General features: G+C 40.0%; 1 protein-coding gene across 1 annotated transcript in view; it reads left to right on the forward strand.

Moving 5' to 3' along the window:
• LOC128734218 (LIM domain-binding protein 2-like) overlaps nt 1–14,485 on the forward strand; it is a 37,155-nt gene that overhangs the window by 20,098 nt on the left and 2,572 nt on the right. Inside the window, 8 exon segments of the mRNA XM_053828282.1 lie at nt 6,628–7,351; nt 7,413–7,503; nt 7,572–7,674; nt 7,737–7,909; nt 7,977–8,189; nt 8,332–8,455; nt 13,940–14,073; nt 14,217–14,484. Coding sequence (XP_053684257.1) covers nt 6,628–7,351; nt 7,413–7,503; nt 7,572–7,674; nt 7,737–7,909; nt 7,977–8,189; nt 8,332–8,455; nt 13,940–14,073; nt 14,217–14,484 — 1,830 coding nt within the window.

Below are 14,485 nucleotides of genomic sequence, written 5' to 3' on the forward strand. Positions count from 1 at the left end.
GGGAGGGGTTCTAATTCACCATAGAAAACACTCATGCCCTAGAAAACTCACATGCCAAATTTGGTTCCATTTGCTTGATTAATTCTCGAGTTATGAGGAAATTTGTATTTCATTTGTATAGGATCCCCCCCTCCTAAAACGGGGAGGGGTCCCAATTCATCATGGAAAAATTTTTCGTCTCCAAAAACACCCGCGTGCCAAATTTGGTTCCATTTGCTCAATTACTTCTCGAGTTATGAGGAAAATTGTGTTTCTTTGGTACAGGAGCCCCCCTCTTAAAGTGGGGAGGGGTCCTAATTTACTATAGAAAATATTCTTGCCCTCGAAAACCTTCACATGCCAAATTTGGTTCCATTTGCTTGATTAGTTCTTGAGTTATGAGGAAATTTGTATGGAAGCCCCCCCTTTTAAAGAGGAGAGGAGTTATAATTCCCCTTATAAAGAGGGGAGGGGTCTCAATTTACCATAGAATAAATTCTTATCACCGAAAACACCCGCATGCCAAATTTTGTTCTAATTGCTTGATTAGTTGTCGAGTTATGCAGAAATTTGTGTTTCATTTGTATGGGAGCCCCCCCTCTTAGTGGGGGGAGGGGTTTCTAACCATCACTAAAACCTTTCCTGGCCCCAAAAAACCTCTACATGCATATTTTCATGCCGATTGGTTCAGTAGTTTTCGATTCTATAAGGAACATACGGACAGACAGACAGGCAGAAATCCTTTTTTATAGGTATAGATTAATAGTATTAATATATTTTTATTTCTCCAAATAATTATTACCTTGTGCCTTTTCTGCTTGTCCCTGAATTTGATTCGGAAACCGTTTTCATTATAACAGAGTTGGTACTAACAGGAATTGCGGCATGCATAGATCGGATACCATGAATAGATGCTGCTGACAGGAAGCGATCCTTCAATATTTCCTTTTCTTCGCAACATTCTGCGGTCGACACAAATTTTACATTTAGGTTACAATTATTTAGCGGCCACTCATGACGGGATTTATCGAAAGATGCTAAATGATGCGTATTACTCCGGCGAAGAACTAATTTATTTCATATGAATTATATAGAAACCTAAACAATGATATATACTGCTCATTTCGTCAATACAATACAGATTTTCGACAAAAGCAATTAGGCATTGATAATTTTTTTTGCATTTTGCTTTGCGCAAGTGAATGGTATTGTTGTTGCACAGTTGACATTGTGTCACCTCTGCTGCTAGCCATCTTACATGGTTGAAGGTATGAGAATCTCGGAATTGTTTGTTTGACTTTTCGTCCACTTAATTTGCGTATTCTGCTAAGACGCTCAAAAACAAGCTTTACTTGTATTATACACTGTTTATGTGCTTCCACAACAGCGCAATGTTGCTTTAGATTAAACCAGAATAATTTTGCTTTTTTTTTGTTATTTTCTTATTGCTAGGAAATTTTATTTTGTTTATGATTTTACTTGAAAAATTGGGAATTGTTTGTTTCAAAACGCTGTATCTCGAGAACGAGACGGTACACCTCGTGATATTCAATGCTTCTTATGTAAAAAAGTCTGAGGAACACGATGGTGTTGAAATTTTTGAGATCAAATTGTACTCATTGAGAGAAAAATACAAATTTAGTTTTCAGATCGAAAATAAAAGTATTTGGCAGCGCTGCCGCAAAAAAACTAATGTTTTCTTCGGATTACTCAGATGATTTCCCATTAAAATGTAGAAAAGAGTTTTTTTCTAAATTCAATATCTACGAAGATATAAGTAAAAGAAAATAAGCGAATTTGACGAAAATGATGCTCGCAACCAGTAAGAGATAGATAGTTACTATGTATAGCAAAGTTGCTTATTTTTCTGTGTTCAATAACTTTTGTGGAGACACTGTACTTTTTTGGACGCATTAAAAAAAACAAAAATTGTATCACCCTAATAGGTAGATTTACGGTCACCCTAATAGTGTAAAAAGTTGCGCCAGATTTTTTAACAAAAATAACTTTTCCAAAGACACACCACCTGGAAAATTAAGCATTTTTACGCTAGAGCACATGATCGCGTTTTTTTCTATTTGGTTCATATCAGTAAAGTTTGCTTAAATAATTTCAGCAATGTTTTTCAAATAATTGACTGGTAAGGCCAATTCTAATAAGATTTAGCAGATATGTTCACAGCGTTAAGGCCTCGTGTTTGATACTAAAATAATTGAAATCTGATTAATTATCTGGTTAAAATGGTTAGAAATAATTGTAACTTTTATTATGCTGTACACGACTTCTCATAACTTTCAAATTAAACATTCAATCAAAAAACAAATCAATAGTGCTCTACGAGGCTATATTACCTACCAAATGAGACTAATAGCGCATAAATCGGTTTGGCCATCTCTGAGCGTTCGACTAATTGACACCTTGAAAAAGCACATTTTTAAGCATAACTTTTGAACCGCTCGATTGTTTTCGATAAAACTCTCCCAAAAAATTTGCAGTAGCAAGAGCCTTCATTTGATACTAAAATTGTTGAAATCGGTTGAGCGGTTCCGGAGAAAATCATGTCACGTAATTTTTACATTTTTGCTTATAACTTTTAAACAAAATGTCGGATCGTAAAACAGTTCAATAGTGATCTACAAGGTGATAACACCTTTCAAATAAGCGTAATAGCAATCGAATCGGTTTAACCATCTCCGAGAAACAGACGACTAAAGTCAAGCGTCACACACACACACACACACACACACACACACACACACACACACAGACAGACATTGCTCAATTCGTCGAACCTTATCGATCGGTATATGTGACTCGGCCCTCCGGGCCTCGGATCAACTTCGTGTTTTTCGAGCAATTTTTAAACCTTTGTTATAATATAACAAAGGTAAAACGATGAAAAATGTCAATTTTTTTTATTTCTAGTAAAACTTTTTGTCTAATTGCAAGTCCATGATCAGTTTGAAGCAAAATTTCAAGTTCAAATTATTCCAAATTCAAGTCTTATTTAGTATCCAAGGTCAAGTTTGATTTCAGGTTGAATTAAATGTCCAATTTTGGGCCCAATATCATGTCTAATTTAACTCCAATCTAAATCCAATGTGTTTTCAACTTTGATTTTAAATTCAGTTTACACCAGGGTGGCAACTACCTGGAAAAACCTGAAAAACCTGGAATTTGAAGGGGAAGGAATTTGAAATTACCCGAAAAAACCTGGAATAATCAGGGAAATTTTCAAACAACCCCAATGATCGATTCATTGAGTAGTCAAGAACACTTAGAAATAGATAAAGAAGTCCGGCACACAAGCCATAGATTGGTTTATCGATAATTAGCTCAGTGTTTCGCAAAGGGCCTTATTCTGCGAAGCAAGTGAAGTGATATAACAAATTTAGTTTGCACTAACCTTGCGCGTTTCGTTAGGCATTAGTCAAGTCGAATCGAATGACGTTGAAGTTTCAGTTTCATTTTGCGGCATATGACACAATTCGCAGAACATCGAAGTAAAGGCCAGTGGGATCGCAGCAAAATTCGGTTTTCGAGAAAAATGTTGGAGGAATTCCACTGACTCACGGCAGTACATAAACTTGCCATACTATTGTAACAAATTGTAACCGAAATGCGGATGTAGCGACCCTATCTTCACGTTACGAATTTTTGGCTCTACCTTGGACCCGGAAGAGTAAATCCCGATCAATCCATGCAAAGTGAAATAAGTCGCGTTGGTCAGAAAGTAGAACAGCCACCAGTGGTAAAGCGAAATTAAAAATTAACTCAATTAAACTGCTTTTTTGCATGGCTTACGGCTCGAATAACGAAAATTAAATATACGAACATTTCCGCGTTGCTGGCAGGAAAAGCACCACGGCGGGTTCAAGAACTAGCCGCATTGGGCACTAAAACTCCGCTTGCGCCTGAGTTTGGGAATAAACTTGCGCGGGAAAAAGAACAGATGAGAAACTCACGGGAGGAGTGTAATTTTCTGGTCGGCAGAATAAGAGAAAGTGATTGAAGAATTCGCCTAGGGAAATAGAGCAGGTGGGGAAATTTTTCTCAATACCTCGTAGATTGATAATCAATTCAAATATCAATGATCGAAACACATTTTCAGTTAAAATTATATCGCAATATGAAACCTAGAATTTTATTAAACACCGGGAAAACCTGGAAAAATCAGGGAATTTAGTTTTTTGTATCCAGTTGCCACCCAAGTCTAGAATTTTTAAACTAATCGGTTGGTATATTTGTGGTGAGTAATAATAATAATTCTCCATCCGACGATTATTTCGTTTTTCCGAAAGGTCTTGAAGCCCGATATTTGAAACTTTTAAAGTGATATTAAGTGATAATGTGAGAAACGTGAACAGAAAAGCAGAAAAAATGGAGAGAAAAAAATTAAAACAGAGGAAAAAAGGGATACAGCAGGACATAAGAGGAAGACCAGATTATACCAACGAAAAAAAAAACAAACGAAAAACAGGATAGGAAACATGTTAAAAAAAGACTAAAACCAGGACCGCAACTTTTTATTAGGTTATAGTAACTTTAACAGCTTGGGTTTCGTGACTTCTACGGTTTTGGGATTTGAACCCAGGTTCTCGGCGTGAGAGGCGTGAATGCTAACCACTACACCGGGACTGACCCCCCCCATCCGATGGGATGGGGCCCATCGAAAAAAAAGGAAAACGTTGAAACGCGATAGAAAATGACAACGAACGAGACAGGAAAAACGGAGAAACAAGCGAAAACGGAAGAATAAAAACGAAATACTAAACATAGGAAATTTTAGACTCTGGAAAAGGGCTAAAAACGGGACAGGGAAAGAAGATAAGGGGAAAACAGAAAAGAAAAAGAAGAGAAACGTGAGATAAAAAACGTAGACCTGAGGATGAAAAGAAAAACTGGTGCCATAAACAAACTAAAAAGGTAGAAAAGGTCGATGCACCAATGGGAGGAAAACGGAACAGACAGGGATAAAAAATGAGATGGATAGGAGTTTAAAAGAGTCAGAAAAATACGGAAAATGGAAACGAAAAAAAAGAAGAGAGAAGACTCAAAACGGGAGAGATAGCAACAAACAACTAGTAAAAAGCATGAGGAAAAACAGATTGAAAATAAGAAAAAATGAAATAGGAAACGAAAAAAACCAGAACAATAATAATTCATCTTTGTCTAGTCCAATTTCATCTTTGATTTAAACCCAGTTGCACCAAAATGTTCGGAGTTTTCAACCAAATCGGCTGATATTTTTTTGATAAGTAATAATAGATTCGCTATCCTACGATTTCTCGATTCTTCTTCTGAAGATCGGGTGCCCCACCTTTGGTTTACATCTGGGCACACTAGTGCTAATGAGCGTATTGTACGGGGTACACTGCCATAGTAAGCTTGACTTCCGTTGATAATACACCTTCGAATCTTACAGTTGGGGTGGGGGTAACTGGCCACTGCCACCAATGAGCCAGACAGACAAATTTATCACCTACCTCGAACTTTCTCGCTGTCAATCGCCCGGCATGTACTTTTATTTTGGACGTATCTTCTGTGCTTCGCACTTTAGTTCGGAATACCGTTAACACCTTCTAGCTATATTGAACAGCAGGTGTGATAGTCTATCACCTTGACGAAACTCTCTACGAAATTCAAGTGAACTCAACAATCCGTCTGCACACAGCACTGTGTATGTAATCAGTCTGGATCCACTTACCCGGGAAGTCGTTCTCGTCTATGATTTTCCATAGCTGTTTTCGGTCGATGACATCATATGCAGCCTGGAAGTCAACGAACAAATGGGACGTGGGAACTCTGTATCCACGGCCTTTTTAGAGGACCTACTGCAGTGCAAAGATTTAATTCATTGTTGACCGTCCCTCAAACCGGAAGCCGGTTTGATAAATTTCCGCAAATCTGTTCACAATTGGTGTTGACTCTTTATTGTCGGGGAACGATTTGAAATTGTACTTTGCAGTAAGCATTGAGAACGGCGATCGCACGATCGCAAACAAGTGCGTTTCTGGTCCAATTTTAACGAGCTCCGCTCCGATGCCGAAACACAAATGGCCGAATGTCATATTCGGTCGAAAATATTCACGGCTTTTAACCTGCACAAACATTGGGTACATGCTGTCCTTACTCGCTGCCACTCGTTCGGACTTAACTAAAGGATAATCCCTACTAATCAGTAAACCTAGGAAATGCATGCACTTAAATAGAGGTGGTTTCTGCGGGGGGCTGCCTAAGAAAATTTACTTACATTTTCACAAAGGATTATTTTTATTCATGGTTGTTGAATAACGCATTATTACGAAATCTTCGAGGAAGTACATTGCACCGTATCTGATCCAAAAGTTCGGACCATTCGACATTTCCCGACATTTGAGGTTGGAAATAAACAAATGTTGCTGTTTGACTCGTCTGACGGTCTGACTGAGAGTATTTTCAGGTTAATCAACTGACAACGCTCTGGATACTTTGGAAGATTAATTGAATCAGAAATCGGTTGAATGAGTGTTCTTTAGTACAGCCTTTGGATTCCAATTTTGGAGATGCCAATTAAATTTTAAATCTCATTTAGACTATCACACTTATCCAGATGTGACTCTGTTCCTTAACTTTTTTTTAACACCATGTGCTTTTTCGTCCCACCAGGTATAAGTCGACGAGGAGTGAATGCTGGACCGCCCCTGAGCTTGCCATCTACACTGGAGGACTCTACGAATAACTGGAAAGGTACACCGTCGGGACCGGCTGATCCATCGCAGCAACCCGGTGGAGCGGGTGGTCCAGTGGGAGGCGGTCCGGGAGGTGGCGGAGGCCCTGGCGGCCCCGGTGGCGGCGGCGTCAACAGCTTTGGCGGCCCAGGAGGCGGAAACAATTTCGGCGGGCCGGTGTTTCCTGCCGCCGGACAAGGTTCTCCTGCGGGAGGATCCGGTGCCAATAGTTATCAAAATGTCCCTCCCGGGACTGGCTCAAATACCCCGCAGTATACAGCGTCGCCGGCTCCGTCGGGATCCAGTACGCCCGGTCCAGGGCCGCCACAAAACGTAGGCTCTGGCTTCCCACCACCGAATGCGGGTGCCGGCGGACCCGCTCCTTACAATGGGCCCGGTGGCGGTCCAGTCGCTGGAGGTCCATTCGGTTCGCCCTCCGCTAACGGTCCTCAGTTCGGGCGGCCTGGTAGCTCCGGTTCGGCATTTGGCAGCGGGCCACACTTTACGTCACCTGGTGGTCCCGGAAGCTTTGGTGGGCCACAATTCGGTATACCTCCCGGGTCACCATTTGGTCATGGGCCCAACGGTCCGAATATGGGCGGACCGATGAATCAAGGACATATGATGAGTGGTCCGCAGCCAGTTGATCGAATGGATCAGAGGTAGAGTTACAGACGAGATTTGTTTGAACTAGATGCGATAAAGTCTGTTTTATAATTGCAGTCAATTGAACGTTCCCAGAAGGCATGCATACTTTGGACAACCTGACTATAGAATATATGAATTAAATAAGCGATTGCAGCAAAGAACTGAAGTATGTTGTTTGTGTTGAACCGCAAATTTGAACCTTGAATACAAACTTATTCTTCTTTGTTTCTACAGGACAGTGATAATATTTGGTGGGATTCGTTCGCGAACGAATTCTTTGAAGACGATGCAACCCTAACGCTAGCATTTATGTTGGAAGATGGACCAAAAAGATATAGTAAAGTCTACAGGTTATGGAATACGTAGAGATTTAAACTAATGATACCTTTACATTTGCAGCTATAGGACGCACACTAATTCCTCGTTATTTTCGAAGTATCTTCGAAGGCGGTGTAACCGAACTGTACTTTAACCTGAGAAACTCGAAAGAGTCGTTCCAGCACACCTCTATCACAATTGACTGCGATCAGTGCACGATGGAAACGCTGCACGGAAAGCCCATGTACACCAAGGTGAGTTCGAGGCTCTTTGCGAAGTACCTATATCGAAGTTTGACCGACATTTAACCGACGCTTGCAGGTATTCGCTGAGGGTCGGCTAATACTGGAATTTACCTTCGACGACCTGATGCGGATAAAGTCATGGCACTTTGCGGTACGGGCCCACCGGGAACTTATACCTCGTTCAGTGGTTGCGATGCATACCCAGCAACCGGATCCGGCCATGCTGGAACAGCTGACGAAAAATATCACCAGACAAGGAATTACCAACTCGACACTAAACTATCTGCGCGTGAGTGGTGATGTTTTATAAAGAACCCTTTTCGAATGGGGAAGAGCTCCTCGCGAAATCTGTTTCCCGTTTGTGAAATTTTATGCACAATTGTCGAATCGTACTAACGAAGGCCCACTTTCGTGCTCTATTTTTATTACAGCTATGTGTGATATTAGAACCGATGCAGGAATTAATGTCCAGACATAAAGCGTACTCGCTGAGTCCGCGAGATTGCTTGAAGACGACACTATTTCAGAAGTGGCAGCGAATGGTAGCACCACCCGGTAAGTACAAAACCAAAAATGCCCCAAAACCTCAAAGTTTTATTGGTTCAGTTCTGCTGCAAATTGTTTCTCTGTTTCATTACTTTAGGCTGGTAAATTTGGGCATTTTTTACGTAATAGTTTCTTTCGATCTTTTGATAGACTCGGTAACGTTAAATCAGTAGAAAAAATTGATTCCTTGTGACTTAAATTGTTGAATTGGGTTCGGATCGTTTGCTATGACGCAGTACAGTTTAATGAGCGTAAGTGAGCGTAACTGATCGCTACAACCTTGGTCACCATTTTGGCAAAGTTGAGATTTTGCGACGATGGTACCGCTTGTCTGCACGTCTGCTCTTCGAAAAACAGCCTTAAATGCAATGTTGAACAGCGAATTGGATAACCCGTCCTTGGTTTAAGCTCTTAAACCTCACAAACGAGTCCGATATCTCACCCGCTATACAAACGTTTGACTTTGAACCATCAAGCAAAGCACGTATCATCCTAAACAGTTTCGTTTAACTAATTCGTACACCGCCTTGAAGTTTATAAACAAATGGTTGGTGAGCCCACAAGTGCCGAAGTTACCGGAATTTATCGAGAATCTGTTGCAACAGGTGAACATTTGGTCCATCGAGAGGCGTCCCTCTTGTAGACCGAACTGTTATTCACCACCAAGGGTTTCCTGCAACGGCCTTACCCTATGAAACAGTGTCCGAAAGAGAATTTTGTACACAGAGTTCAGGAGAGCAATGCTCCTTCTTTATTGAATTTTAAGTCTAACTCGATTTCATGTTTAATTCTAAATCCTAGACTAGACTAGAATTTCAAATGGTAAATACAAAACTCCAAAATTTCAAGTCCCAAAATTTAACTCACAAAATTCAGGTCCCAAAATGGAGGCCCAGGTACAGGTCTAAGATCAGGTTCTAGTCCAGGTCCAGGTCCATATCTAAGTTTCTGTTCTGTTTTTTATTTTCTTTTTCTGTTTTCTGTTTATAAAGATGCGACAGAAAAATGGTACAGGAAAAGAGGAAAAACGGGCATAAAAACGAGAAAAAACGGAAGAAAAAATACGAAAAACGGAGCAGAAAAGACAAAAACCGGAATAAATCCGGTCAGGAATCAGGAATAAATCGGGCGAAAAATAGGATATGAAAACGGAACAACGGAGCCTCTCTCCTGTGAAAGAGGAGAAAGAGGGATGGAATGTCGGGCAGAAAAAACAGAAAGAGAAAAGAAAAATAGCGAGGGAGTGAACAGATCGATAAAGGACATGAGAAAAACGGGTAAACGAGATACAAAAGGAGAAAGATGGGACACGATACGGGAAAGTGAAAGAAGAAAAACAGGAATGGACCAAAGAAAAAGGTAAAACGGGCGAGCAAAAAACGAGAAATGGACCAACAATAGAATAATCGTGATATTTCTGTCACGAGCAGGGCTTGAAAAGGGATCGCAAGTTGAATGTGAGTTCCGTGAATGCGAACTTTCCGCATCTTTTTGAACGATCATTTGACTGTTTTTTGAATCCAATCAATCTGCCGTTTGCGCTGCTGCCGTCTTACAATTCATGCGGCATCTCAGCAAAAGCAAACAGTCGATCTCCCGTTTTGCTTTGCGCTTTGAGAATATAAACTGCAAACTGACTGGAAGCATACGGTGACGTATTTTTTCGTTTCTCTTTTTGTCTCCAAATCGGCTGCTCACAGTAATAGTTTGTCACCCGGACGTCGGTCCGACGCAAGCAAAATATTCGTTTGTATTGGACGGAGTCCGACCGACTTCTTCCATGCACATGTAGTGGTTGTTTTTTTATGTACTATTGAATCATACCATTGTGCGGTTGCTTTTCGTTAGCGTGGTAACTGCCAGTCATTTGACTGTTTTGCAGTCATTCGCTGCTCCAAACGGTAAAGGCAACTTGATCGAAACGAAAATGTTTAAAAGCTTAAGAACGCGTTCGTTCTACTGCGTGCAATCGGCGTTTGACTGAGCAAACTGCCAGTTGTGTTATGCATAGCGTTCGTATTCCACCACTAAACGGACGGTGTGAACTTGAATGCACGTTTGTGTGACTGCGGTAGAAAAAAGGATCGGTCGAAGCCCTGGTCAGGAGGCATCGAAAGGAAGAAAATGGAAAACTGACAAAGATGAAAAACGAGAACTTAAAAAAATAACACTGGAAACGAAAAAGAGAAATAGAAGAGGAAAGGCGGAAAACGGTAAAGAAAACAACAAAATACGAGTGAAAGACACGAGGAAAAATAGGCCTGAAAATAGGAAAAATGGGACTGGAAACGAAGAAAAAAGTGGCAAATAAGAAAAAGAAAAGTGACACAAGAAAAATGAAAACGAAACGAGGAAAAACTGGACATAAAACAAGAAACCGGACAAGAAGGAAACGGGAGAAAAAAGGGCAAACGAGGACAAAAAAAAGGAAATGAAAAATATAGGAGACTGGACAGAAAGATATGGGTCATTCCATGCCAAGAAAAAGTTCAAACGTGTAATCGACCTTCACGGATTTGAACCAAATTTTGCCAGATTGTTCGTTTTCGACCAGGAAGTTAAAATTCAAAATTTGGTGCCGATCGGACATTCCCTCGATTAATGGGAGCACCTCCATTTTTAAGAAAAATACCCTTTTTTGTCAAAACCTCTTATTTTCTTTTGCTTATATCTCCGGAAGTATTAGGTTTAGAAAGACACTGTTTTCACATTTTCAATGGAAATCGCCCAAGGAATTCGAAAAAAGGTATTATTTTTGAGCACCAGTGCTGCCAAATATTTTTAAACTCAATTTGAAAACTAAATTTACATTTTTTCTCAATGAAAACAATTTTATCTCAAAAATTTCAACTTCATCCTGTTCCGCAGATTTTTTTACATAAGAATCACTCATCGCCCCGAGGTATTCTTTGCCGATCCCGAGATACAGCGTTTTAAAGCAAGCATTTTCCCATTTTCAATGTAAAACTAAGAGCAAAATAACTTTTTGGAGCAGTAATTCTCTACGCAATGTACAAATAATTTAGCATGTCGGAAAAGCATCTATACAGTATATAAAAGGGTTTTTCTTCTTATGTAAAAAATATGCGGAACACGATGCAGTTTAAAATTTTGAGGTAAAATTGTCTTCATTGGGGGAAAAATGTAAATTTAGTTTTCAAACTGAGTTTAAAAACACTTGGCAGCACTGGTGCTTTAAAATAATATTGTTTTCGAATTCCTCGGGTAATTTCTTTTAAAAATGTGAAAATAGTGTTTTTCTAAACCCAATACTTCCGGAGATATAAGCAAAAGAAAATAAGAGGTTTTGACAAAAAAGGGTATTTTTCTTAAAAATGGAGGTGCTCCCATTAATCGAGGGAATGTCCGATCGGCACCAAATTTTCGAATTTTGCTTTCTGACCGAAAACGAACAATCTGACGAAATTTGGATCAAATTCGTGAAGGTCGATTACACGGGGCTCAGACACTTCGCGTGGAATGTCCCATATAGATAATGAAAGAAAAAAGAAGAAATATGAGAGAAAAGAAGGAAAAACAATAAACAAAGAAAACAATAAAATCAGGACAAATTGAAAAAGAAAATGGCAAAAGAAAAAATAGAGCAAAAAGGAGAAAACACGGGAGCAGGAAAGTGAAGAAAACAAAAAAAGAGGAAAATGAAATAAAACAGATCGTGACAGAAAACGAGAAAAAGCAGACCATAATAAGAGGACAGGACACAGGACAGAGAAAAACGGAAAAGGAGTAAACGGGACAAAAAATGACAAAACGAGTAAAACAAAAAGCGGTAAAACAGATTTGAAAACGAATAATGGAAGGGAAAAAATATGGGAAAAGGAGAAACATACACAGAAGACGGGACAGAAAAAGAAAAAAAAACCTGACAAAAGGTGGGTAAATGAGAAAGAAAAAGAGGATGTTCACTTCCTTGTTTAGTTCACTTCTCGTTTCCGTTTTTGTGGAATATTTTTGCTACGCGTCCCTAGAAACTCTTAAATTCAAGAATGCACTTTTTTAGTTTGTCAGCTAACAAATTTGCAAAGATGGCGTCTTGTAGTATCACCCGCTTGAATTTATTTTTTTCTTTGCTTACACTATTTTTACACGGAACTGGAAAAGAGGAAAAACGAAATAGAAAAGATGTAAAACGTGTGAGTAAGACGAAAAGTAAAACTTCGTGTCGCTATAGAGTCAATAGGATCTATGCACTGGCCTCGTAATTTTCCTGTACTTTAATAACCGGCTGCGAAGTATCGAAGCAGCGAAGTCGATAAAGAAGGGCCAAGTTCTTAAGGACGTTTATACCCATGGCATTGCTTTTTTTGTGTCTCATTTAATACCGAATGTCAAACTCAATTTCAACTTAAATCCGATTGCACACGACAGTCCGGAGCTTTCGTTGTTTATGTCTGGGTACGTTAATGAATGTACCCAACTAATGTTGTGATCCTGTAACCTAGAAGAAATTTGAAAGTATTTAGAGCACTTAAACGAACTAACTTCATTGTCTTTCGACAAAGCAAAAAATAAATGATTTTTTATCGTATTTATCCCCTCAGCGGAGGGGAAAATATATCAATCACTCGCTGCTTATATGTATTCCAATAGTTCCTAGCAGGGAAACAGGCTTCACTTGATGTTATGAAAATCGATTTGGAAATCGCTAAGCTTTTAGCGTTCAAAACCAGGATTCATTCTCGGTTTTTTGCTCAGTAGATGCTCAATTGACTACAGCGCTCCAACTAAACAGAATTCGAAAAAGTAGTGTAAAGGGCGATTGTAGAGCTAATTATTATCTACATTATTGTTGAAGTAAGTATAGTTCTATCTTTTGTATTTACGGCGCTATGGAGCTGCTACACCGTTGGTAGCAAAAAGAGCGCTCATTTGGCTACCAACAGGGTAGCAATCACATAGCGCCGTAAATACAAAAGATAGAACTATACTTTCTTCAACAATAGTGTAGATAATAATAAGCTCTACAATCGCCCTTTACTCTACTTTTTAGAATTCTGTTTAGTTGAGGCGCTGTAGTCAATTGAGCATATACTGAGCAAAAAAAAGAGAATGAAGCCTGTTCAAAACCTGACCACTTTTCGAGATTCCAGCTATCTTCCTGAAAGACGTAGTCCAGTATCCAAAACGAGTTAAGAACTATCTTGCTCAACAGAAAACGTACAACCCTGGGAAAATTTTCATGCAAGTGATACTCAAAATTCAGTGAAAGTCTAAAAAAAAATCTGTCCCGGAATGGGCTTCTGGGTGTCGAAGGGCTTGAATATGTACCTAGCAATGCGAGTAGGCTTTGATATACACGAAGCGCGTGGGCTAATAGCTAATAGTTGTTACTATGACGATGTAAAAATAAACAATCTACAAATTCTCGGCAAAAGTAATGGAACAAAGGAATAAAATGTGTTGAATTATATTTGCGTAAGCTCGCCTTTTCTCCAGAAGTGTAAAGATAAACACGTTTTTTTTCCATTTCAGACGCGCAACGGCCGGCCAACAAGCGGAGGAAACGTAAGGGTTCGAGCTCCGGAGCGGGGGCGGGCAATGCCGGTCCGCCAGTGCCGAGCAAGAAACGATCGCCCGGACCAAACTTTTCGCTGGCGTCTCAGGTAGTGAGTTGAGGTTCCGATTTTTCGTCGTAGATTTTTGGCTTTCACGGAACGGTTTGGGTGCCCCTTCGTGAAGGTCGAAAAAATGAACAAGATCCATTAATTCAATTTTTTCTCTCTATTCGTTTCTGTGTGTGTTCTCCAAGGACGTCATGGTCGTGGGTGAGCCATCGTTGATGGGCGGAGAATTTGGCGAGGAAGATGAGCGGATGATTACCAGGTTGGAAAATACGCAGTACGATGCGGCAAACTCACTGGAGCACGAAAGTCATAACGCTTTCGGTGGTCACAATGACTCGCCAATGACAGGGGGAGGTCCTGGCGGACCTAACTCTTGGCAGGTAGATCGAGGCGGTGGTCCCGGGCAGCCCAACAATAGCGGGCCGGCCAGTCAGGAATCGGACAAGAAGAGTCC

Source organism: Sabethes cyaneus, chromosome 2, assembly GCF_943734655.1.
Source record: "Sabethes cyaneus chromosome 2, idSabCyanKW18_F2, whole genome shotgun sequence".
Classification (NCBI taxonomy): domain Eukaryota; kingdom Metazoa; phylum Arthropoda; class Insecta; order Diptera; family Culicidae; genus Sabethes; species Sabethes cyaneus.